This window comes from Amphibalanus amphitrite, unplaced genomic scaffold (genome assembly GCF_019059575.1).
Source record: "Amphibalanus amphitrite isolate SeventyFive unplaced genomic scaffold, NRLGWU_Aamphi_draft 000946F_arrow, whole genome shotgun sequence".
NCBI classification, from domain to species: Eukaryota; Metazoa; Arthropoda; class Thecostraca; order Balanomorpha; family Balanidae; genus Amphibalanus; species Amphibalanus amphitrite.
The window spans coordinates 157975-181408 of NW_024882440.1; the positions used below are offsets into that span (position 1 = coordinate 157975).

At 50.5% G+C, this 23434-nt stretch overlaps 3 protein-coding genes across 7 annotated transcripts; 1 reads left to right on the forward strand and 2 right to left on the reverse strand.

Annotated features, from left to right (window-relative positions):
* Positions 1-585: 585 nt before the first annotated feature.
* Positions 586-9869, reverse strand: LOC122368417 (protein arginine N-methyltransferase 7-like). Of its 4 annotated transcripts, none has more exons than XM_043342325.1 (13): positions 9779-9866; positions 9527-9598; positions 8051-8349; positions 7017-7166; positions 6459-6680; positions 5707-5924; positions 5153-5282; positions 4646-4854; positions 4117-4293; positions 3464-3746; positions 2886-3008; positions 2233-2387; positions 586-1400 (listed from the first exon to the last, which is right to left on the reverse strand). In XM_043342325.1, exons 3-13 carry the CDS (start codon positions 8222-8224, stop codon positions 1142-1144), a joined length of 2100 nt encoding a protein of 699 aa, XP_043198260.1. In that variant the 5' UTR covers positions 8225-8349; positions 9527-9598; positions 9779-9866; the 3' UTR covers positions 586-1141. The 4 variants fall into 4 exon arrangements, with proteins under 4 accessions (XP_043198260.1, XP_043198259.1, XP_043198258.1 ...); XM_043342324.1 differs by lacking the exon at positions 9779-9866 and adding an exon at positions 9741-9770 and having other exon boundaries at positions 9204-9598; XM_043342323.1 differs by lacking the exon at positions 9527-9598 and having other exon boundaries at positions 9779-9869.
* A 303-nt stretch (positions 9870-10172) lies between these two features.
* LOC122368419 (protein POLR1D-like) lies at positions 10173-15345 on the forward strand. Of its 2 annotated transcripts, XR_006254238.1 has the most exons (3): positions 10226-10426; positions 10939-11519; positions 14907-15345. XR_006254238.1 is itself a non-coding variant. In XM_043342328.1 (2 exons), the coding sequence occupies exons 1-2, from the start codon at positions 10404-10406 to the stop codon at positions 11429-11431; spliced, it is 516 nt and encodes a 171-aa protein (XP_043198263.1). In that variant the 5' UTR covers positions 10173-10403; the 3' UTR covers positions 11432-11597. The 2 variants fall into 2 exon arrangements, 1 of the variants encoding a protein (XP_043198263.1); XM_043342328.1 differs by lacking the exon at positions 14907-15345 and having other exon boundaries at positions 10173-10426; positions 10939-11597.
* A 64-nt stretch (positions 15346-15409) lies between these two features.
* LOC122368418 lies at positions 15410-23268 on the reverse strand. Its single transcript, XM_043342327.1, has 5 exons — positions 23093-23268; positions 18478-18736; positions 16811-16953; positions 15984-16259; positions 15410-15678 (listed from the first exon to the last, which is right to left on the reverse strand). Exons 1-5 carry the CDS (start codon positions 23096-23098, stop codon positions 15676-15678), a joined length of 687 nt encoding a protein of 228 aa, XP_043198262.1. The 5' UTR covers positions 23099-23268; the 3' UTR covers positions 15410-15675.
* Positions 23269-23434: the final 166 nt, after the last annotated feature.

A 23434-nucleotide genomic window follows, 5' to 3' on the forward strand; every position in this document is an offset into this window, starting at 1 on the left:
GCTGGGGCCGCGTGGTATATGCGTAGACCTCCCCTGCAGAATCTACAAAAGGCGCTTTCTAGTAGTTACGTACGTACAAGCAAAATGAAAACCAACTTAGTAGATGCAACTATCGTACAAATCGTGTATCCGAGATAGGTGCGGTTTGGAAAATGTAGCCACACCCTATGGGCAGTATCCCGAAGAGCCCCTCTGCTGCAGACAGACTCGGAAGAGATTCTTACACCGTCTGTTCCTTGCGGCGGCCAGCGGTATCGTTCGTTCAATCTTAACGATCATGCAACTTGTACGGGATTAACTGAAGCCGGGATAAGTCGGCAGTCGGCACCAAAGCAGCACCGGGTCCTGTGGCCTTCGGGCGGGCTATTAAATTACGTCCTCGATTCGGAATGCTCCACGGAATGGTGGTTAGACACGAAAGCCAAGAGACCAAACCAGTAATGAGTGTACCATGGAAGGTGTGGTCAAAATATGAATCACATTTCTTGCAAATGGCCATGCATAGCTGCCAACTTTTCCTACTTTGCTACGTCCACTTCTTAATTGCCGACCATAAAACCTAAAATCGCCAATGAAACTAAAAGGTATCAAATGAAAATGTATTTTATGAAATACCGACCAATAAAACCGCATGATTTCAACAAAGTGGGCTGCTGGAGCCTACCTTATAAACGGACAACAATACGACACCTTCATGTAGCGCGCCCTGACTCCCACAGGGAGGTTTATTCATTTTTCAGGCACCATCGTTTTCAGCCACCCGTGCTCCTTTGGACCCGCTCAGGTCCCGACTGGCCCATGCAGTATAACTTGGAGTTGGCAGGCTGGTGCGGCCTCAGTTCAATCCCGGCCGGACTGTTTTCTCTGAGCCGCCGCGCCGGTCCGTAGCACCGTCACGGCGGACTCCGGAAGAAGGCAGCACGTCCCACACTCGGCCGGCGGGCGTGTCACCTTCGCCAGAGGACCCGCCGCGGCGAGCGCCACCAACGGTACATCAACACTCACCACAGAAGGCACGCACAGTTGACGAGTTTCCTCCTCACACCTTCCACGGAATACTGCAGCCTCTACAAGCACCAACGTCACCCCATCCCCTTCCCCAGACCGCCCACCATCGTCTCCACACAACAGCGCCACCGCCTCACGCTGATTCCACGGCGAACTTGACCTGCAGGTCGCCCGTCTTGGCGGTGAAGCTGAACTGACAGCGGAGACGGTCGGCGCCGGGGGCCACGGGCCGGGGTTCTCTGATGAGGTGGGCCGCCTGGCGGGCGTACCGGTCCCAGACGATCTGCTGGCCGGGCCGCGGCGCCTGCAGAGGCCCCGTGGTGAGCCGCTGCTGACCGGCCGGGTCCAGAATCCACTCCATCCAGAGCGCCACGCCGTTACACGAGCCGGGCCTGGCAGAGGGGGGCGGTTAGAGCACACGGCGAGGAGGCCACATTTACACAGCGACGGGCTGATGATGATAAATAGTGCTAACGGGTGGTGCAGAGGTAAAGTTATATGGCGGGATGAGACCTGTCATCACAAACGAAAATGCAATTCTGATATTCGTACGATTTGTATGTTATCATGGTGGCTTTAGAAGAACGGTAACTGCGGTAGTTCTCGTTATCTAAACGCAAAAACAATTTCAATAATTCGAGGCATACTCTGCACTGTTAGCGGCCAAAAAAATCCGTCAGGCCTAGCATTGAGCAAGAAATGATACCAAAAACTAATCATCTAAAATCCATCAACATCTGAACAGCCCAGCATTGACAACCCTTCTCACAGTACAAAACGGCAGCCGCCGGCCGCGGGGCCCGTGCAAACCCGCACAGTAGCCGGTAACACCGCTCTACCGTAACGAGCGGCGGCAGCCGTCCGACCGGCCGGCCGGCCGCAACACGACAACAAAGCCGCCTAATCCCACCAGAAAAAGTCGATCGTGTGCCGTAAGCCCGTGCAAATCAACTTACTGTCAGACTGCCAAACAGACAAATCATGGGAAAACGAACGGGTTTTTGGACGTCAAGGCTTTTTGCAAGCATGCAGTAGGTATTACTGAAAAATATTACTCGCAATACTAATTGCTTACAGTACCTACTGGCCCACTGCCCAGCCACAGTAACTACGATTCCAAACCAAATGTTCGCCACCTTTGCTAACGGCCGTCCCCTACCCTTCACCCGCTCCCATTCCCCGTCACTCTCCCCTCCCCCTCCCGTCACTCTCCCAATGACTCACGCTGTGATCTCCATATTGGTGGTGCTCTGTAGGTCGGCCGGCGCGCCGCCAGCCAGGTCAAACGTGGCCAGTGATAGGGGCTCCGTCAGCGCCCGGCACGGGTACTCCCAGAGAGGGTGGGGCTCGCACTCACTGTCAGCCACCTGACACGCAGACTGGGAGGGGAGAGAGTGGGTCAGATCAACAGCGGGTACAGGTAGATGTCATAGGGATGTGCGTCAAGACACAATGGGTAGTGATGGGTGTCGGAACATAGCCGCTAACAAAACAGACCGCTATAGTCGGCCAAAGTCGCGGTTACTAGAAATGGCCAGGCAATAATCCCGGTGAAACGGGAAGTAATGTCGACGGGAGGCATTAGGAGTGATGAAAGGTCTGTGTCCAAAAGAGCCCAACCTTTAGGTAAGTCTGTCTTCAGCCAGCATCATGGCAAGTAATGATAGCCCGTAAATCCAGTTAAGCCAGTTCAATTAACAAACCTACATCAATCATGAAAAGACCACAGCAGCATATCAAGAAAAACGCGGATTACCGACGAATTAATCCGTTCCATGACCTGCGCATTCGTATTGCCCTCATTACGCCAGTAATCAGCACGAGCTCAGCACGCAGTCGAGCCCCAAACCGTGACGCGTGGTCGGCGTGTGGCTCACCTCGATCAGGTCATCGAACAGGTCCATTTTGAACCCCTCGACCGAGTGGAGTGGCGCTCGGATCTTCCAGAGGTCGCGGTACTCGACACCGACACAGTGCAGCTCGGCAGAGTGAGGGATCGTCTACCGGAACAGCGGGGAAGGGATCAGAGCCGCAAATACAGAGCCACTCTGGTCAATGACCGACTCATCGGTATTCAGAATTCGAGGCATTATCTGGTCATTCCCAAGTCGTTTTGCATTATTATTTTTTTGTGAAAAGTATGAAATTATTTAAAATTTCAGTAGGTATCTACGAATAACTTACAAACCTCACCACTATTGGGCGCTCGAAGCAACTCTGCAGTAGTGGAAGCGTAGCCTGCGGTAGTGCAAGCTAAATCTAACCAATCCGCAACCCAATTCCCAATAACATCCGCTCTTTCAATTCTTTCCGTCTCTTCCAGCACAGCCCACACACTGTCCCTTTCGCCAACATGGCACACATTGACTCCCCTGACCAGCAGAGCACACACATGCCTTCCAATCTGCACATCACACACACATACTATCCCAATCACATCCTCGCTCGCCCTTACCCGCGTTTTCTCCGAGCACAGGCCGTCCAGCTGCCGTGCCCGGTACCAGAAGTGCAGATCATGCCACGGCAACACCGACCCGTAGAAGAACGGCTCCCCAAACAGCACATCCACGGGCTGGGTAACTGCAGTCTGTACCGACTCCGGGTCGACGAACTGCACAATGTCGTCGGCGTCGTTGTCCCGACAATACATCTCCAGCGCGCGGCGCGTGATGCGACTCGACTCGAGGACGTAGACCCGGCCGGCGCCCAGCTGAGCGGCGAGCACGGCGTATATACACCTGGGGAGGGGCATCTGGATGGTCACTGGGGGACATGCAGCCCGTGGATGTTCAGTTATTGACGTCAGAGGTGGTGCGGTTAAATGGCGAAGGGTTGGTTACTCAATTTGTGATGAGGACTCAAAATATTGTGCAATGGGAGTGATATACCTCCATAACACGCCGCAACTCGAATCAGGCTAAACTTTACACTTCTCACATTTCACAGGCAAGTGTCGTTGAGAACATGACACTCATACATCAACAGGTAGTTCAAGGCACAATACGATAGCCAATTTCTCACGCATTCCTTTTGGTTCGACTAATGTGACACAACACTGCAAAAATATTGTCGACTAACTTTAAAACACGTTGTCTGGGCGTAACTCACGCGTCCGAAATGACCATCACGGAGCAGCCGGGCGTGATGGCCTGCTCTAGGGCGGCCGTGTACAATTGGTGGCGCCGCGGGTCGTTCATGGCACCCGCGCGGGTCCGGCTGACGGTCACGTGGAGGCCGCAGAGGCAGATGGGTGCCGGGTCACTGACCTCGCCCGGCACTGGTACGCTGCCGGTAGAGTGGTACGGTTAGTGGTTCAATAATGTTCATCGCTTGATCGGCGAAGATCAGCTTTGTCAAAGTAAGATATAAAATCAATGAATGCAATCAAAATATATCATAACATGCACACGCAGTGACAGGCGGAAGTACCTACTACATACTACAAAGTGAAGTGAAAAGGCTACATCATTTCTCCTTCATTCCCCTGCCTGCCTTGAAAAGGTCCTACTTTTGGCTATTTTATTGTTTTCTCCTTCAATAACGTTTATGTGAAAGTATATGTACATCGCACAGTCATTAGATGGGCCTTGGTACGATCCCTCTTTTCACATACTCCACCCACCCTCCTCCCACTCACTCCTCGCTATCGTTGACGGAGAACCAGAGGCTGTACTCGTCGTGCGACGAGACCAGGTTAAACTCGTCTCTCCTGCGCAGGCGCACCTCTCTCGGCAGGTAGTAGACCGCCTGCATCCAGTGATCGCGCCACGGTATGTCCTCCGGCCCGCTGCCCGTGCGCCCCTGAGTGTCCGGGTGGGCCCAGTAGGGCGCGCACGACAGCAGCACCTGAGAGTTCAGAGGGGAGGAGGGGTCAGATGGGACATGGTTAGGGGGCACTATCCCTGCTGACATTCGGTAGAGAGGTCAGTTTTTGGTAGTTTGGTGGGATAAACATAGGTAAATACTGCGACTAGTCAGAATTACGGGTCAGTTGAGTAGCAAGCAGCAGCCTAGCTTTAAGAATCGAGCACGGAGCACGGCTTGGTTTAGATTCTAGAAGAGAGCAACGCATCATATTAATGAGATGGTGCTGTTCTCGAACAGCAGAAGCTCGCCTCAAGCGGATCCCCACGATTTCACCCACCTCTCCGGCCGGGTCCATGGTGATGTCCCACCACATGAAGACGGCATGTGCGGTGCCAGAGTTGACGGCCTCCACGCGCGCCACCGATGTCCGGTCGAACACGATCGGCGTCCGGTTGGTCCAGTCGAAACTGTGCCACCGGTCAGGGTGAGAAGAATGGTCAGTGTCGGTCGGAATAGACACGCCTGAGGCCAACTGAATCACGTATCGCAGAAAGTGAGCAATTTATCAACAGGCAAATGAACCCAACTGTTTGGTACACAAGTCTGATTTATCTCGCATATAACTCCTCGACAAAAACGAGAAGTGTCGTTTAATGTTTTTAAATTACAGGACGACAAATGACCAAAAAGCTTCTAGTTGACTTCGCCAAAGATGGAAGAGAAGACAGCGAGACTGATGCAAGATTCCTCCCCTTTTGCAAAGACAGATTAAGAGCGCATTCGACCCAATATAAAACCTATACGAGTCTAGCTATGTTCTAACTTGCAGCGTAAGCCCTATGAACCCATATTCTGTCCATTGCCTAGTCCCCAGTCGCCGCCGTCACCCACCCGAACACGGGCACCGGCTGTGAGAGCGCCGTGAAGTCTGAGCTGCTCAGTTGGCTCAGCTGCAGGTCGTGTACGGCCGCCGCGCCGTGGCACTCGGACACGTCATCCGGCACGTGTAGTGAGCCCAGAGGAGAGAAGCGACTCCAGCGGCGCACGGCGGCCGACTGCACCACCTGAGCGTACACCACTGCTGACGAGGGCACCACCAGACTGCCCGGCTGGGGGAGAGGGGGAGTCAGTGAGGTCCCAACTGTACCACCTGGGCGTACACCACTGCTGACGAGGGCACCACCAGACTGCCCGGCTGGGGGAGAGGGGGGGTCAGTGAGGTCTCAACTGTACCACCTGGGCGTACACCACTGCTGACGAGGGCACCACCAGACAGCCCGGCTGGGGGAGAGGGGGGGTCAGTGAGGTCTCAACTGTACCACCTGGGCGTACACCACTGCTGACGAGGGTACCACCAGACAGCCCGGCTGGGGGAACGGAGAGGGGACAGGGACTCAATGCAACATACACCAACAGAGTAGGCGCGACCAGTGAATAGTAAACATTCTTCACAGGTTCCGATGATAATGTACTTCAATCCCCCACAAAGTCAGCAGATCGTCTCAACCCCTCGCAAAATCAGGCAACAATCATGAGCCTCACTCTCTCATAAGCAAGACGATTGTGTTTCCCCGGCCATAACAGGCTCACCCGAGCATGTGCCGTTCAGCAGGAGCACATTCTCACACAATCGTGTATCTCACCTCGAGCAGATGCTGGTGGGCGTGTTTGAACGTCTGCAAGCCGCCCTCTCCGATAAGCTCCGTGTCAAACACCTCGGTCACCAGCAGGTTACAGCGGCGGGACAGGTCTCCCTCGGGCCCCACAGTCAGCTCGGTGGACCGTTTGGGCACCAGGTGCACGCGCTCCGAGAGACCGTTCTGCGCCAGGATGCGGCCGGCACACTCGGCCATCGGTCGGAACGCCTGCGGGCACAGGGAACGGAGTCAGGGACAGGTCCGTGCCACTGGGTTGGCAGGGCGGGGACAGTCAGGTTCTAGATTGAACCAGTGATAAGTAATAAGTGATAATTTGAACCGTAAGTCGTAAACATACAAACAGGGACGAAAAAAGTCTGATCATCATAAATGATGAAGCTTAAACATCGTTAACACACGCTAACTTCTAATTTAGAATACAAGGACAATGATGCATAGATCAACAAATATCATCTCTGTTGACAAGATTGATGAGAGATCACCGACTAACGGCGTCCAACAGACCGATGAGCCCCACGCGAACATTCTCCGGGGCTACCTTACCTCGCAGGCGGTGACCGAGTCGGCTCCCAGGCGACACGCCATCATTGAGAGGAGTCCGGTGCCAGTACCAATGTCCAGCACATGGACGGGCCGGCCGGCCGCGCGCAACGCCGTAACAGCCGCCTTCAGACCCTGCTCGTACTTTTGGTTCTGAAAAAACGGAATAAAAATAATAATAGGAGAGAAGACGAACGTAACTGTGGTACAGGGTGACACAAAAAAACGGTCATCACCAAATTTCGAATACCTAACTTCGGAAGTTTTATTCAGATCATCACCAAACTTCGGCCACTTAAGGTCACACCCATGTAGCATACATCCACCAAGTTTCAAGTCTTCACTACGATTACTTTTAGTACAGTGTGTGTTTTACTGACGCTCCACAATGTGCTCCATCCAGGTGAGCGCCACGGCGTTGCAGGGCGTAGGCACACTTGCATCCGGCGGGCAAAGTTGTCGATAACCCGATGGCTGTGCACTTTACAGAGTGCAATGGCCTCTGGAGACAGTGCTCAGGGGGTGTGCTACCCCTGAAACGTTATTCTTATCGGGTTATCGACAACTTTGCCCGCCGGATGCAGGTGTGCCTACGCCCTGCAGCGCCGGGGCGCTCACCTGGAGCACATTGTGGAGCGTCCGTAAAACACACACTGTACTAAAAGTATTCGTAATGAAGACTTGAAACTTGGTGGATGTCTGCTACATAGGTGTGACCTAAAGTGGCCGAAGTTTGGTGATGATTTGAATAAAACTTCCGAAGTTATTCGAATTTTGGTGATGACCGTTTTTTTTTGTGTCACCCTGTATTATAAATGCAGCTTTTTATGCTGATCTGTTTACAACTTACAATTGTTCATTTGAAAATAAACTACCTAGGTATTACATACAGTGCCTTAAATTTAATGCCATACTACGATTAATTCCCAACAACTCTTAACATCTGACTTCTAGTCTCTTGCCGGTTAACTTCCTTTCTGCCGGTAAACTCCCCCCCCCCCCCCAGCGCCCTGCAATGCCGAATGCGGCCGACTCACCCGCTCGGTGTCGTGCAGCATATCGGCGTACGCCGAGCGGGCCACCTCCTGCTGGTAGTCGTACGTTTCGGGCTGCATCTCCCAGTCCACGACGCCCGTCACGGGGTTTACGCGCTGTGTGAACACGCTCATACCACGCCGAACCGCTGATACCAGCAGCGGCGCCACGCGCATCCGCTTCTGGTGGCAGCTAAGGACCGGTTCACACCACTCCTGCTCTCTGCAGCGGAGTAACTGGCTGCAGCTCACAGAGGCAGCGTGGCTTCCAAGTTCTGATGCTGTTGTAGTAGATTACCTACCTGGAGAAGGAAAAAAGCTTTTAAAAAGTTGTGAATTGCCCAGCACATGTAGCAAGATAGCAAAACATGCCTTACAAATTATCTATTATGTCCCAAACATACTGATTGACGGCAAAGCTAATAAAAGAAATATGAATGAATAATTAAGAGTTAATCATGGAGAGATTGGACAGATGATAACTTGTGTGCAAAGATTCACCGACAACATTGGCAAAGATCTAGACATAAATGGTTGTCGTTGTGGAAAAAAAAACATTTGTATTGAGACGGGTTACACAGCACATTGGGTGGACGCGTTTCGTCTTCTCATTCGTTTGAAAAAGAAGGCTTTAGACATTCGAAACAAAACGAGGAACGAAACAGCTCGAAAGAAAGACACACGATTTATTTCAATACCGAACTCAAAAGTAGCCGAAAGCATCACTCAGAAACTCGAAACTACAGGCTTCAAGGTGGCACTGACCACTGGAAAGAAGATAGGTGAGTTAACTCAAAAGAAAACTTCTAGAAATAGAGAACTTAGCGTAGTTTATCAGGTACCGTGTGGTAACTGCGACAAATCTTATATTGGAGAAACTGGTAGGGGAATCCAAACACGATTAAAAGAGCACAAGCGAGACATACGAAACGACGCCGACCACAGTGCCTTTGTTGTTCACTCACATTCCACTAGTCATTTGCCAAATTGGGACGGGGCAAAAGTGTTAGCGAATTGTGGGAACAAGGGATGTCGGAGAGCGACCGAGGCGGCATTTATTACAACGAACGATACGATCAATACCAGGGTAGGGTTTATTAAGTGGGCAAAATCAGCAGCAGTGTTCAGCATTAAAAACTTGACTTAAAAAACTTACCGTTCGAGTCGTTATAAGTGTGCTATTTTTATTTCTATTCTCGTCGATGATTATGTAACAGTAGCTGTGTACCGACAAATAGTTTTTATCGAAGGTTATCATTTGTAGTAATGCGCATTCTTAGCATGCTGTATTTCAACAGAGTGTGAGACTGCTGTGCTAGTTTTATTCTTGTGTGTTTGTATTGTTTTAATTTCCGAGAGGGTGTCGAAAAAGTCATTTAGACGAAACGCGTCCACCCAATGTGCTGTATAACCCGTCTCAATATATATATTTGTCTATTACTACTCAAAACATTTGTATTTTGTGGAAACATGATGTACCTAGTCAAAATGTGTGGCAAATGCCAAAGAACCTGAAAAATTGATAGAATGAACTGTGATGAAGATTTACACCTGAAAATTGAAGACAGAAAAAGGAATTACTTAGAACACAGATAACAGTAGTACTACTGTGCAATAATTTTAGTAAGCATTGCCAGTCTCATCAGTCAAGAGCCCAGGACTCTCCTCCTCACGAGAAATGAATCTAGCCCACCACGGTATATAGAGAACTCCACAATACGAAAATACAACCTTCCGGCCATGTGATAAATATCACATTCCTCCCATTTCAATTTCAAGCTTTGAAAATTTTAGGGCATGTGTCTGTTTTAGGGCATGTGTCAGTTTCCGACCCAGTTGCCTAGGAACTTGTAAGGATATGGTTTCCGTTAGGACAGCTACGAAGGGAAAACTTCATACGCGGCTCAGACATTAGGGGTTTGGAGTGTGTTGAAATCAAATTGTTGCTCTGGCCTTTTTCCTGTTTGTGAAAATGTTTTTTTTTCAAATTTATTTTTTTCTCAAGTCCAGTCATAGGCAGCAATAAGCAAAATATTTTCGATGGTTTAGGAAAATCATTGAAGGAAAAATGTGCGAAAGTTTCTCTGTGAAAGTTGAAGGGAAAACGCGTGACTATTTCTGCGTGATTGAGACGCTTGCGACTAGACAACAAATATTGGCTAGGTGCTTGTGTATTGTGTAACTCAAGTGTAACTCGTGTATCTATCCCATGCGCGGTGATGTGTCTGTCAAGGGTTCCTGTCAATTTGAGTAATATGCACAAATTTCGAGGATTGTTAGGATAAGGCTGTGGCTCTGGTGAACGTCTTTTTAACCCAGCACATATTGACAGCTAGATGTTCTAAAATCTTCCAAAATGGACGACGAGGATCTCAACAGGTGAGTGTTGGGCGAGTGTCTGACTTGGACTCTTTCAGCTTGCCAGGTGAGTGATTGCGCGTCACTCACTGTTTTTATTCATTCCAGTGAGATTCCTTCCTTTATCACTTTAGTGCAAGGCTCTACTTCAGTGTGATTGTATGCTGAATGGAAATGTCCCCTGCCAAAATGCTAGAAGCCCCAAAGATAGGTTTTGTAAGTGAGAAAATCCAGGCGCAACCATCTTTCTTCTAAAAGACTTTCTTCTAAATGATCAACAGCACCCAAAGCAACATTCTTATGAGCTCAGTGGCGGATCCAGGGGGGGGGGGGGCAAAATGGGCATTTGCCCCCCCCAAACGGCATGATGTTAACATTACGCCTATGGACGATGCATGGAAAGAATCGATAAATTTCTATGGTTTGCCCCCCCCCAAAACTCTGAGCTGGATCCGCCTCTGTATGAGCTCATGTTGATCTTGCATTCCATTGCAAGATTAACATTCGCCTGACATGTCCTCCCTTGCCCCCAGGCTGGCAGCCGAAGAGCTTCTCAAGGAGGCAAAGCGTGGTGAGGCTCGCGCCCAGGTGGGTGGCTCGATGGCCTGGCTGCCTGGGACCGTACCCAACACTGACAAACGCTTCTTGGCGAACACCCTTCGTCACACCCTGGCGTCCAACAGGGTGCGGGAGCGGCACGTCGCCGGCCCGTACCGCCGACGGCCGGACGGTGATAGTGGCAGGGGCGACCCGCCCCGGCACTCATCAGCCTGGCAGGGGCACGGTGTGCGTGTGCAGGACCGCCACGAGAGGACAGAGTCGCCGGAGAGAGTGGGGAGAGAGGAGCGTAGTGGAAAGACCAGTGAGAGGACAGAGAAGAGTGGTGCGAGGTGTGGGACTGAGGTGAACCCGCGAGTGAAGCCTGCGGAGAGGCGGAGCAAGGCGAGAACTAAAAACGAGAAAGGAGTGGGCGATGACGCGGCACTAAATCGTTCAAGTAAAAATGCCAAGTTGGCGTCGCGATAGTCAGTTGAAAGCGTTCCAGACGGCAGCGAAGTCGGTGTGATGGTTTCTTGTGTGTCCGATCTCAACTAGGTATACATCTGTACATCTGGTAACTGCTTATATGTTACCTATGCAATTTCGATGCGACAATGCATTTGGATACATTTTTTGTGCACACAGGCGCGCACACAGGATTTTTGAATGGGGGGGGCACGACCTTCGAACTGGGCCCCCCATGCCGAAGGCCCCCCCCCCCCAAGAAAAAATACGGCCCACGGGGCTATATTTCGGTTGGTTTGAAGCTTGAGCAATTGGTTTGTCAATGCATGGTAAAACAATTATTTCGGTACCAGCTTAATTTTCAAAACATATATTTTTACGCTAGGCTGTTTTTTCTCAAATGCGACTCAGGGCCGGTACATATATGTACCTAATCATCTAATTTATTACGTAAAACATTTCATTATTAAACATTTTTGCAGGTCCCTCAGAAATCAGCCCCGGGCAGCGACTGACTGCCGGCCGGCCGACCGGCCCCGGGTGGCTAGAAGTAGGGGCCGGTCACTGTTTGGCCCGGATGTGTAGGAGCGGGAGCAGCACTCCTTTTTCACTACGTATATTCGCATATTTTTTTAGGCACATCGACATGAAATGTCATTATATCTGATACGATGCGGGATCACAGACTGGAGATCCAGATTATAACTTATATTTAATGATTAACCAATGAATCAAATCAACAGGACTATGTACGATGCATGTCGGACACGTACCCATAATTTCGCCCAAGAGGGGGTCACCTGCTGGTCACCTGACCCCGGGCCCGCGAGTCACCCGGGCGCCCGGGATCAGCTCAGGCAAGGATGTACATACCCAGGACCTTTCGATGGGAGGAGGGAGGCACGGTGGGTCCAGTCTCACTGGCAGACGGGTCTCTTTAAAACGGTCTTTGCATGAGAAAATGTGGGAAATTGGCAAGCAAAAGTATCATTTATGCCCGAGGAGTGTGCCTAATGTACACTAATGCCTAATTTACATGGTATTTTACGAGCGAGCGAAGCGAGCGAGCTCCTCAGAGTCACCGGTGTGTGGCGCGTTCAAAGGTGCCAGTGAAAGGCCGTCAGATGCGCTGGTGTTGGGTCCTCACAGGCGCCGTTGCGGGGTCTTAGGGCTTAGAGACACTGGTGGGGCCATCATTGGCATGTGTGTGGCCCTGCAAAATGGCCTGCAAGTGAAAAGTGGCCCGTCATAGGCTGGCAAGGACACTCTGAGGCTGGTAAGAGGCCCTCAGAGTCACTGGTACGTGGCCCTCAGAGGCGTCGGTGTGGGGACTCTCAGAGCCGCCGATGTAGGCCCTTAAAGGAAATAGTTCACTTTTAACATGGGGTTTGGAACTGGAATAGCAGTTTTGTTGCTTGCGCTGAGACTAGCACAAATCAGAAGCTTTTACGGCCCAACGATCACCCTAGACGAAGATATTCCATTTTTCGTTCCGAAAAGAGTGCCTTGCAGAGGAATGCGTGCCTTGCTGAGGAATGCAGTCACGTCATCGTCAGCCAATCAGAATGCTGCTTACAGCCGATGGGTTTGTCCTACGCAATATGATTGGTCAACGCGTAATAAGCTTCCGCGTCAAACATTATTTTATATAGAATATAGTTCTTCTTATACTAAAATATAAAAAATAATCCTTTTTACAAAAACGTTTTGTCTTATTTTCTGATCATTTTGAGCATAAAAAACATAAATCCATAGCAAAATACTAATTTCAGGAAAGTGAACTATTTCCTTTAAGGTGCGCTGGTGGGGGTCCCTTGGAGGTGGGGCGAGGGGCCTCGCAGTTGCCGTTGTGGGTGCCTTTAGAAACACTGGTGTGGACCGTGTGTCTATCACAGACATGTGGAGCCATAGCAGCCAATCCCTCGTTGGCCGTTACTACTTAGGGCCCTGAGCGGCCGGCGAGGTCTCTCAGAAACCGGCATTGGGCCTTTATGAAGATAATTGTGGCTACATAGGAGCCAATAACGTCCCCCCACAAGCCCTGTGGTGTCCTTCCGAGTTGAAGTGCGGCCAGCGCGAACCCTCTGCTACCAACTGGCGCCGCAGGGCCCCTCGGTTTCGAAGGAACCTTAAACCCGAGAACGGGCACGTACCCCCTCGCTCCCTTGCTATGTCACTGAATCCAAGTGATGGGACCCTTTAGGTAATCAGGGGCGTTTCAGATGACCAGGGGTTTTCAATTGATCAGGGGCCCACCAGGTGACCATGGCCCCTCTGGTAGTAACCAGGGACCCCATCAATAACCAGGGCCCCTCAGTAAACGGGGGCCACTCAGGTAAGTGTAGGAGTCCCGCAGATAACCAGGGCCGGCAAGGTTTCTCAGGTCCGTTTTTTGACAAGGCTCTTATTGACTCAGGTGCGAGCCCTTTGCCATCAGCAGAGGGCCCTTTCAAGCCTTTTGAGGGCCGTTTAACGTCTCTTGAGTTCCCATTGAGGCCTTCTAAGGGCCCTTTGAGCAGTCGAGGGGCATTTGAAGCCTTTTGAGGGTCTCTTGACGTCAGCTGAGGACCGTTGGACGCCAGCTGAGGATCGTTTTTGGGCCTTCTAATGGCCATTAGACGCCAATGGATGACCCTCTGACACCAACTGGGGCCCTCTGACACCAGCTAAGGGCACTTTAAGTTTGACGCTAGCTCAGGGCCCTCTGACGCTAGCTCAAGGCCCTTTGACGCTCTTTAAGGTCTTCTGAGGGCCCCTTGAGGTCTTCTAAGGGCCCCTGGAGGCTTTTTGAGGGCCGCTTGACGCCAACTGAGGACTGTTTGAGGCCTTCTGATGGCCATTTGGCGCCAGCTGGTGGCCATCTGGCACCAGCTGGGGGCCCTCTGTCACCAGCTAAGGACCCTTTAGAGCCTTCGGAGAGCCATTTGACGCAAGGGCATGGCCCTCTGACGCCAGCTCAGGGACCTTTGACACCCTTTAAGGCCTTCTGACGTCCGTTTGACGTTAGCTGAGGGCCCTTTGAGGCTATCTGAGGGCCCTTTAAGGCCATCTGAGAGTCCTTTGAGGTCATCTGAGGGCTCCTTAAGGCCATCTGAGGGCCCTTTGACACCATTAAGGGCCCTTTGACACCAGATGAGGGCCCTATGACGCTAACTGAGGGCCCTTCGAGGCCATCTGAGGGCCTTTTGAGACCATCTGAGGACCCTTTAAGGCCATTTGAGGGCCCGTTGTACACTGTCTTCGGTGGTCTAAGGATTAGTTAGAGGCCCATTTGAGGCGGCCTTCGGCCGCCTCAAATGGGCCCCTTCCTTCGAGTTGGGCCCCCCAACTCGAATGGGGGGGGGGGCACGGGCCCGTGTGCCCCCCCCCTTGTGTGCGCCCTTGTGTGCACATTGTTTCATGCTCTTAGGTATTCAAGTGGCTAAGACGTAGCAAACCTCCCATTTTTCAGTGATATAGACAAATTGCATTTGCAACTGTTCCTTGCACTTTGCAGGCTCTGTAAATTGCGCATTGAAGCCGTAAAACTGAGAGTAGGCACCGGAAGACTTATGATTGGTAGAAATGTATGCGAATTTCTGCACATCCTGCAATCGATTTTCAAATGGTGCTTTCATTACTCGGCTCGCTCGGGCGTTGCGAAGTTGAGAGGGAAATGGTATTCCCCATTTCCCAAGGTTGATCATGCTTGGTACCAAGATACGGTAGGTACGCATTTCTTCGTTCGCTGAACTACAATTTTTAGCCGCTAGTTTATTGTGCGCTGTGTGATTTTTCCGGGACGACTGTTCCCGGAGACGATTTTTTTCAGCTCGCTGTTTCCTTCTGGGCACCACACGCTGTCCCCGTCCAATATTACCGGAGCAGCGCCTGGAATGGGGTGACGTTTGTCCGTGACAGAATAAATAGACTGCCTCGTGATCGCACACACCACGGCCCGGGATCTTACTTCTATCATCCAATGCTTTCAAACATTCAAACATTTGCGCAAAGTCGTGATTTCAATAGTTTGTCGTGTACTGATACTCCCGTATCGGCGATGCCACTTGCTGAAACCACCACATTGAACAGCGACCATCTTTTACTGCGCGATGATCACAGTTGACTCTTCACCGTCATTGCATGATACAGATACTGTGGGGGGAGGGGGCATCCCGATCCACCGCTGTGAGCAGTTCCATGCAGCGATTGAGTGGCCCGTGTCGACCGCGTTGGACGGCTATCTCTTCGACACAGCACTGCCGGCGTCAGGGATGCGGACCCCGTCACTGTAACATGGGGGCCGGGAGGGACGGGGTCAGTTGGTGATTGGCGGTCTGACCTCGGTCAGTGGACCAGTAGGTGTGGCAGTTTAATGGGGCTTATGAAGTAAATTTGTCGAGTGCCCCATCTATGGAAAGGTTAACACGAGTTTATAGACATACCGTTACAAAACCCAGCAGGAGTGGTTGCAAATCTGAGGATAGTCAGATGTAAGCAAAAAGTGAACTAGGGTTATCTAAAGATTCTTAATAAATACATCTAAAGGCACACTGCAAAACATATCAATATCGATGGGTGCAAGAATTCTGACCTCAACTGAAGGGGGAGACGCCATCTCCCCAGCTTTCTCCGCCGCCGGACTGGGCACTGCTTGGGATGACGATGATTCCGTTGTATTTGGGCCGCCGTGTTCAGTAGCGGCAGGGTCAACGGCTTCGGCACTTTCTGTGGCAGCGGCTTCGGCTTTTTCTGTGGCAGCGGAGACTAGCCCCGCCATTTCCTCCGAGGGCGCCGGTTCACATGTGCAGAGCTCGTTAAATGTTACTATACCGTCTGCGTCTTGCCGGCAGCACAGCCGTCCGAAGTACTGGCGAAAGGAATGGAAAGACGAGACCGATCAGTAGACGTTTTACGAAGTCAGCATACGCCTCACGCATATTCATTGATCCCTCCATAATAACCGCGTACTACGACATCCAAACACAGCGACACCTGACGAGTTGCCTCACGCTACAACCACAAGATCTGTTGCTAAACGTGTGCACCGTGTCCGTGCAGCAATGCAAACTCGTAAGCCAGCATAATTAAGTCTATGCCTCCCTGCCATAACGCCCTACATACCGCGCATGCTGTTCCGCAATACATATAGTATAGTTTAGTTACCTTCCTCTCCGCTAGATGCCTCTCAGTTATCGCGCCTGATCCATGCTGCACCGCAGTGCAACGTAGTTCTTATCCCACTCGCTAGACGTCTCTCATTTATAGCGCCTGATTCATGCTGTGCCGCAGTGCAGCGTAGTTCTTATCCCACCCGCTAGATGTCACTACAAACAGCGCCTGGTGCATGCTGCACCGCACGACTCCCAGCCTCAGGACCGGAGGCGCTGCGGCGGGCGCTAACACAGGAAGGATACTCACGTGGCTGCCGCTGCTCCGACAGTTGCTGACGCGGTAGGTGGCGTACACATGTACAGGATTCTCGGCGGGGGTGGCGTGACCCACGGCAGTGCAGGCCGCCTCGCCAGCAGCGCCTCTGAGCGGCGAGACGTCCCCGTCGCCACCTGCAATCAGAATCATTACAGCGTTGTCGCTTTTGGGATGGTTATCATAAGCCCGAGAGAATAAGGAAAAGGACATTGATGGCAGTGGAAATGGAAACAAGAACCAGTGGTGTTCCAGTTCTAGTGCATATCTTTACATCAAACAAGACAAAAAGACACATTGAATCAGGTCTAGAGACGGGAAAAAGGTGCGATTATGTTGCTCCTATTTTATATTGGTTGATTGAAAGCAATAGGTAGGGTGAATAGGTCAAAAACGCCCCCCTTAAGCGCGAAACCTTCTGACACTCAACCCAACACAGATTACTTAAACCTTTGGGCACCATCATGTAGCTCATTCTTTTTACTACGTTTTGAGACCAAGAAAAGACACCTGCGTGAAGTATTTAACCCCCCAAAAAGGTTTTCGCATACCCTTGCAAAAGGGCGTTTTGCCCCATACCCTGGGTAATACGCCCACACCCATGTGCAAAGCGCCCCCACCCCATCTATCAACAGAAAATGATGAACATGGCAGAACTTGACGTCATTCTGACGTCATTTGTGGTCAACCTATCATAGCCTTTAGAATAAAATTTTGTTGCAATGTGTAAAATGGATGCCCGGAGGAGTCCTGAAAGTTTGGTGACGATATCTGCAGTCGTTTAGGATATATCAGCAAAAAAGGACAGGGAGAGGCCTTTTCGGCCCCGACCTACAGGGCGCTACCCTGCACTCTCACCACCGTGCAAAACGCCCCCCTTTCAGAAAACTGGGGGCGTCTTGCCCCATGCATCGAGTAGGCGTCTTGCCCCATCCACTCCATTTCCGGTCAACAAAATATTGACAAAAAACGCGCCACTAACGCCGCAGCATAATATATTCAACAGAATGACAATAAAACGCAGTTTAGAGTGATGTGCACAATAGCAAGTTTTGTGATATAAAAAGGGCATCAAAATATTAGGAATCTTCTGTAAAAACAACAAAAACAACACCCAAAACCAGCATCAGCACCTACCCACGCTGCTCCTCAAGACTCAGAACCGGAAATAGAGACCTACGTAAACAAGCAGCTGACTGTTCTGAAAGACAGGATAAAACACCTATCCGTCGATAAGAAATACGATTTTTTTAGGGGAGGCGTTTAACCCAGGGGTGCGTTTTCCCCATAGTTACCCTACCACCATTCTAGCCATATTAGCATTTTTATTTAAAGATGAAGAGACACAGCTGGATCTACTCTCGAAATGTTCTCATTCGATTTGTGCCACAGGCACGCTGGTTACGTTGCTGATAGTGATGCTGCTGGCTTTATGTGCAATTTGGTGTTATTAGCTGGGGATAGGGCGTGTCGATGTCTAAATTGATGAGCGTGGGAGAGCACACAGTCAGTCGACTTTTTCGTACACCTAAGATAATATAAACAAAATTTCAGAACAGGTGCAGAGGAACCGCGGATTGGCGACTGTTTCGACGCGGGCTGTTATTACCTTGTGGCACAAAAGTATACCGTTTCCCCGTCGAGCGGTGCAGGTCACTGACCGTTGAGCAGAGTTTTGCGGGCGGCGCGCCGGCAGGCGGACGGGCACCAGGTCTCGGCCCGCCGGCACGACACCAGGAAATCCTTCAGCACCGGGTCCGGCACGTCCATCAGCAGGGGGCTGAACATGAGCCGGCCCTGGCGCAGGTCGCAGTAGCACGTTCGGCGACTGACGAAGGCGGCGGCCGGCCGCGGCAGCACGATCAGCGCAGCCAGGGCGGCCAGGGTGGTTACCGCCAGACGGCGCTCCGAGCTCCAGATCTGAGGGCAGAGGGAGCCAGCGGTGGTGACGAGATTCACAGGAGGCGAGTAGCTGTACAACTTGAGAGACGGACATGACGACTGAGTAATCTTGAGGTGCGCGATGAAATTCTGGTTAAATATCAAACTTGGTGGACTTGCTACTCAACAGTGAGGTCGTGAGCGAAGTTAGCCCTAGAACGCCTAGGGGGGGGGGGGGGGTTGTATCACCCCCCCCTGAGGTTTTTTCGAAGTGCACGCTAAACGACTTGTCGTAGCGGGCTGAAATTTTCAATACCCTCTGGGGCAATCTTTGCGCATCTTTTGCCGAAAAAAAATTGATCGGGTCATGTCAGGTCACGGAGTTATGACGTCATAAGAGGTACAGCCTCCGGCCGACAGTTACCAAACGTGTGCGCCGAATCCCTAGGTTTTCTGCCGGTGATACCCACATTGTTTGATGGATCATGATGAAACTTCCCATGCATGTTGGGGCAAGCATTGGCTATCGTATGGTGCAAGAAAATTGACCGGGTCAGGTCAGGTCACGGAGTTATGACGTCACAAGAGGAACAGCGTCCGGTACTATTTTTGAAAAGCGCCCGAACCACTATTTTGCTAATTCTTGTCACCTCAATGGGAATATGCAGCAATATTAGCTTCTATAGGGAGCAAATGGACCTCCCAAATCCAAAAATACAATCAGATTTCAAAAACTTAAATTTTGATTTTTCGAATTTCTGCCGCCGACTGTGACCTTGCCGACTTCCGGCGCTCCCAACGCGCCATTTTTAGAGCTAGGGAAACGAAATACATACCAAACGATAGAGAATTGATCAAGGAACACGATAGTGAAGGTTTCAAGTCGATATCTCCCACCGTTTTGCCGCAATCGCCGCCGAAAGTTGAAAAAAGTCTATTTTTCCGAAAATTTGACCTTTGACCGGTCAAAAGTAGGTCAAATGTTGACCTAGGACCAAAAAATATACCACCATTCGCGAGATCTCGTTGAGAGCAATCCGTTGGTTTTTTTCCGCTAAGCTCTACGACCTTCCGTTTCGAAACGCCAGGGGGGGGGGGTCGTAACAACCCCCCCCCCCCTGGTCGTTCGTGTTATGAGAAATGGCCTGGTCGTGCGAGGGTTAGTACACGTGTTGCGAAGTTCACGTGGTGCCACTTGATTTCCAGGGGTCTAGTAGGCCATAACATGGATAAGCGTAGGTACTAACTTGAGAATGTCCAAACGTACCAAGTATGGGGGAAAATCGGCCAAGCAGCTCTCTAGAGGAAAACGTGGCCGTAACGCGCACTCACAAGTCACAAACAACATCAGAAGTCTTAGTCAGTTTTGCGGTCCGCCTATCTAACCACTTTCCTTCCAGACGCCGGGCCCTGCTTATGAACATCACGTTAGTCGGAAGGTACAGCCCTCTGCAGACTGCGTGGTAGGTAGGTATTCTTTTTCGACAAAACGGATAATAACTTAAAGGCTATATTATCAGTCGGTCGGAATTCATGCAAATAGATGTGCCATGCTCCACCCTTTTGATTTGGCCTATCACCAAACAAAGTATACGCCTAGTGTGGCAACAAAATGCAAAATTTTGTTTGGGGGGGGGGACAAAAATAAACTTTTAGGCTTTGTTGCCAAACTGGATGGAAAATGTAGACCATGAATGATAAACCCAATCTAAGGTACCGAGTCTCGCACATGTTGGTGTTACGATTTCCGAGTGGCCGATAGCCTGCCTAGCATTCGCGTTATTCCCGGTTTTGTCGAAAAAAAAAAAAGAATACCTACCACGCAGTCTGCAGAGGGCTGTACGTTCATCATTCCAATATTAAAGGGACACTCCCACCTTAACATTAGTTTTGAGTTGAGATAGCCAAATTGGTGGCGATGGCCTGCAAATACCGGTTTGGGCACTCACAACATCGACAAATGCTTTAATTCGGAGATATGGAATTTCAAACTTGCAGTTTTCGGATTCTAAGGGGCTAGTGCATTGGTATGCCCCCTTAGAATTTGTGACGTCAGCGGAGATCTAACGATTTTTAAATGTTTGACTAAAACGTTTTGTAGCACGCGGTGGTATATGCTGCTAAGCGCGCAACAAATGCCGCACTTTCAAATAAAGTCGCTAGGAACAGCGGAGATTCCAAAAAGTAAACAAAAGTAAAAGTCTAACACCTTGAAAACCGGTGAATATTTTTCGATGAAATTTGGTAGATATTCGTTTTTGCTCTTTCTGAACCTAGCGACAACACTTTCATGCCAATTCATTAACTTTTTTGAAGGTGGGAGGGTCCCTTTAAAGGTAAAAAAGGGTGGTACGGGGACCCGCAGTTGCTACTGTACACGAACCCCAACTCCAGCCGTCTGCCTGTCCAGTAGGTAACAACCGATAACATTGATATCGGCTGCCGGTCCCTGTACAAGAGCAGCTGAGGTTTTCTGTGCGTGCCCTCTGACAGCTTATCGTTGTTCCGTGTGAGGGTGCTGGGACAATTTACTCAGGGTTGCTGTACAGTAGCAACTGCGGGTCCCCGTAGGGGAGAGTGGGGAAAGATGCCCAGGGTTTTACTATGTCATATATTATTCGAAAATGACGATGGGAAAGCAAAAACTTGGAGTTTCAACGGAAGCCGACATCATTTTTCTCCAAAAATGTCACACTTTCGTGCCTGAAATATTATTACTTTTTTTGCTATTAAGCATTTTCCTGAAGAAGTGAAAGGGGGCATCTTACCCCACAGGGTGGGAAAGACGCCCCCTGACGTTGGGAAAGATGCCCCCTGCACTATAAGTGACATAAATGGGCACGTGAATCGCCTGAACGAATCAGTAGTCCCTTCGAGCCTGCAGTAGACACCAAACGTCATCATAAGGGCCCTCAAAAGTAGTCGTAAGGGGCTTCAGAGGTCATCGTTAGGGCCATCATAGTCCAGCGCGGCCAAACAAGCCTACGTGGTGGCGTTCGGAGACCACCGTGGGGCTCTTATAGGTCTTCATGATGCTTGAGGGCCCTCGAGCCCATCGTGGGAACCTCCGATGCCAGTGCGGCCCGTGGGGCCAACGTGGGAGCCCTCAAAGGATGTCGTGAGGGGCCCTGGAGCCAATAATTGGGCCCACAGAGGCCGTCGTGAGGGCTCTCAGAGTCAGATGCCGCCCAAAAAGTCGCTATGTGGGCCGAGAGACCGGCATGGGGAGCACCCGACCGTACTGGACTCTCAATAGTCCCAGATCGGCTTTTGTCTACATCACAAGTATGTAATAAATGATTTGACGGGCTGTTTGAAGGACAGCCTACGGATTTAGGGGGGCGTCTTTCCCCATCAGGACAGGGGGCATCTTACCCCAAGGTACCGAAGTAACATTAAATCAGTACAATTTGTTAGCCATAAAACTACACCATGAAACAAACTGTTTGGGACACAGTACACGCATGCTAATGTATCACGACTATAGCAAGGGACGCAAAAATTATTCACCTTCTTTGATATTTACAATGTTCTGACACCAAAATATTTTTTGAAAGCAGCAAATAAAAAACATGCAGTCATCAGCCAGCCGTTGCCCAACTGAGCTTCGCAATTTTTTGTGCCGTTAACAGGGCAGGCTTCCGCTTTACGCTAAGAACATTAATTTCCAGGTCCGATTCTTTGTTTCATCGCTAGAGGGGGTGGGGCGTCTTTCCCACCCTGGGCATCTTACCCCACTCTCCCCTACTATACTGAAGCTGAGGTTCACACGGCTTTTGAAGGGCAAACGTTGCTTTTCATGTGATTCAGTGCAGTGTCCAGAATCTATATATGATGCTATCAGTCAGCAAATACATGATAATCCATTGAAGGGATGTCACTCGACCCAACCCAGTCTGTGGCCGTATTCAGGTCGATCATTTTCGTAAAATTTTTCTTACGCATGACCTACTTCAACAATTTTTTAATGACGTGAACTCCGTCGATAAAAACTTGCGAAGCGTCGACGTGGATACCAAATGATACTTACGAAAGAAAATCGACTTACCAAGTCAACGTAAATACGGCCCCTGGACTTCTGCCAGCCCAGAGTTCAAGTTGGGTGTTCATTCGGTAGGTGTATAGAAACGGCTCCTGCAACTGTGCACATGCAGCAGCGCAGAACCCGACTCCATGAAATGCGAAATTTGTATTGGTTTGGATATTGGCATAGCAAACGCAAAAAAAATGAGCATATGCAGATGCTTTTAAACGACTGGGCAATTTGGCGCGAATCTGAGTCCCAATGGAGATGAGTGCTGAATTCATTGACTGCCGCCTACCCTTCTAAGTCACCAATCCATGCTAGTCCTGCAACCCATCCTGGTAACAATTCCCGGAACAATGCTCACTTACCCGCATCGTGTCTCGCTCCTCTTCACGACCAGTCGTCTCCACAACGCCGGGCCCGCCAGCCGACTACGGCCGGGCGGCCGGGTGACCCACGACCGGTCAGAGGTCGCCCGGGCAGAGGGCCCGCGTCATCAACAAAACTACGTCAAATACGCACGCTTCGCAATCGCAGGCCTCAACTGGAATGTGATAAATGCGTGTACAGCTGTCACACTTATGGGTCCGAAAGTTGTAAGGTGTCAATAGTTAACTGAAATAGAAACGTTCCATTGTATCAAATTGATAGGTCGGTTTGTTGACGTCACGCCGCGTCGTTCCATTTCGATAATAAAAACCGTTGGCACG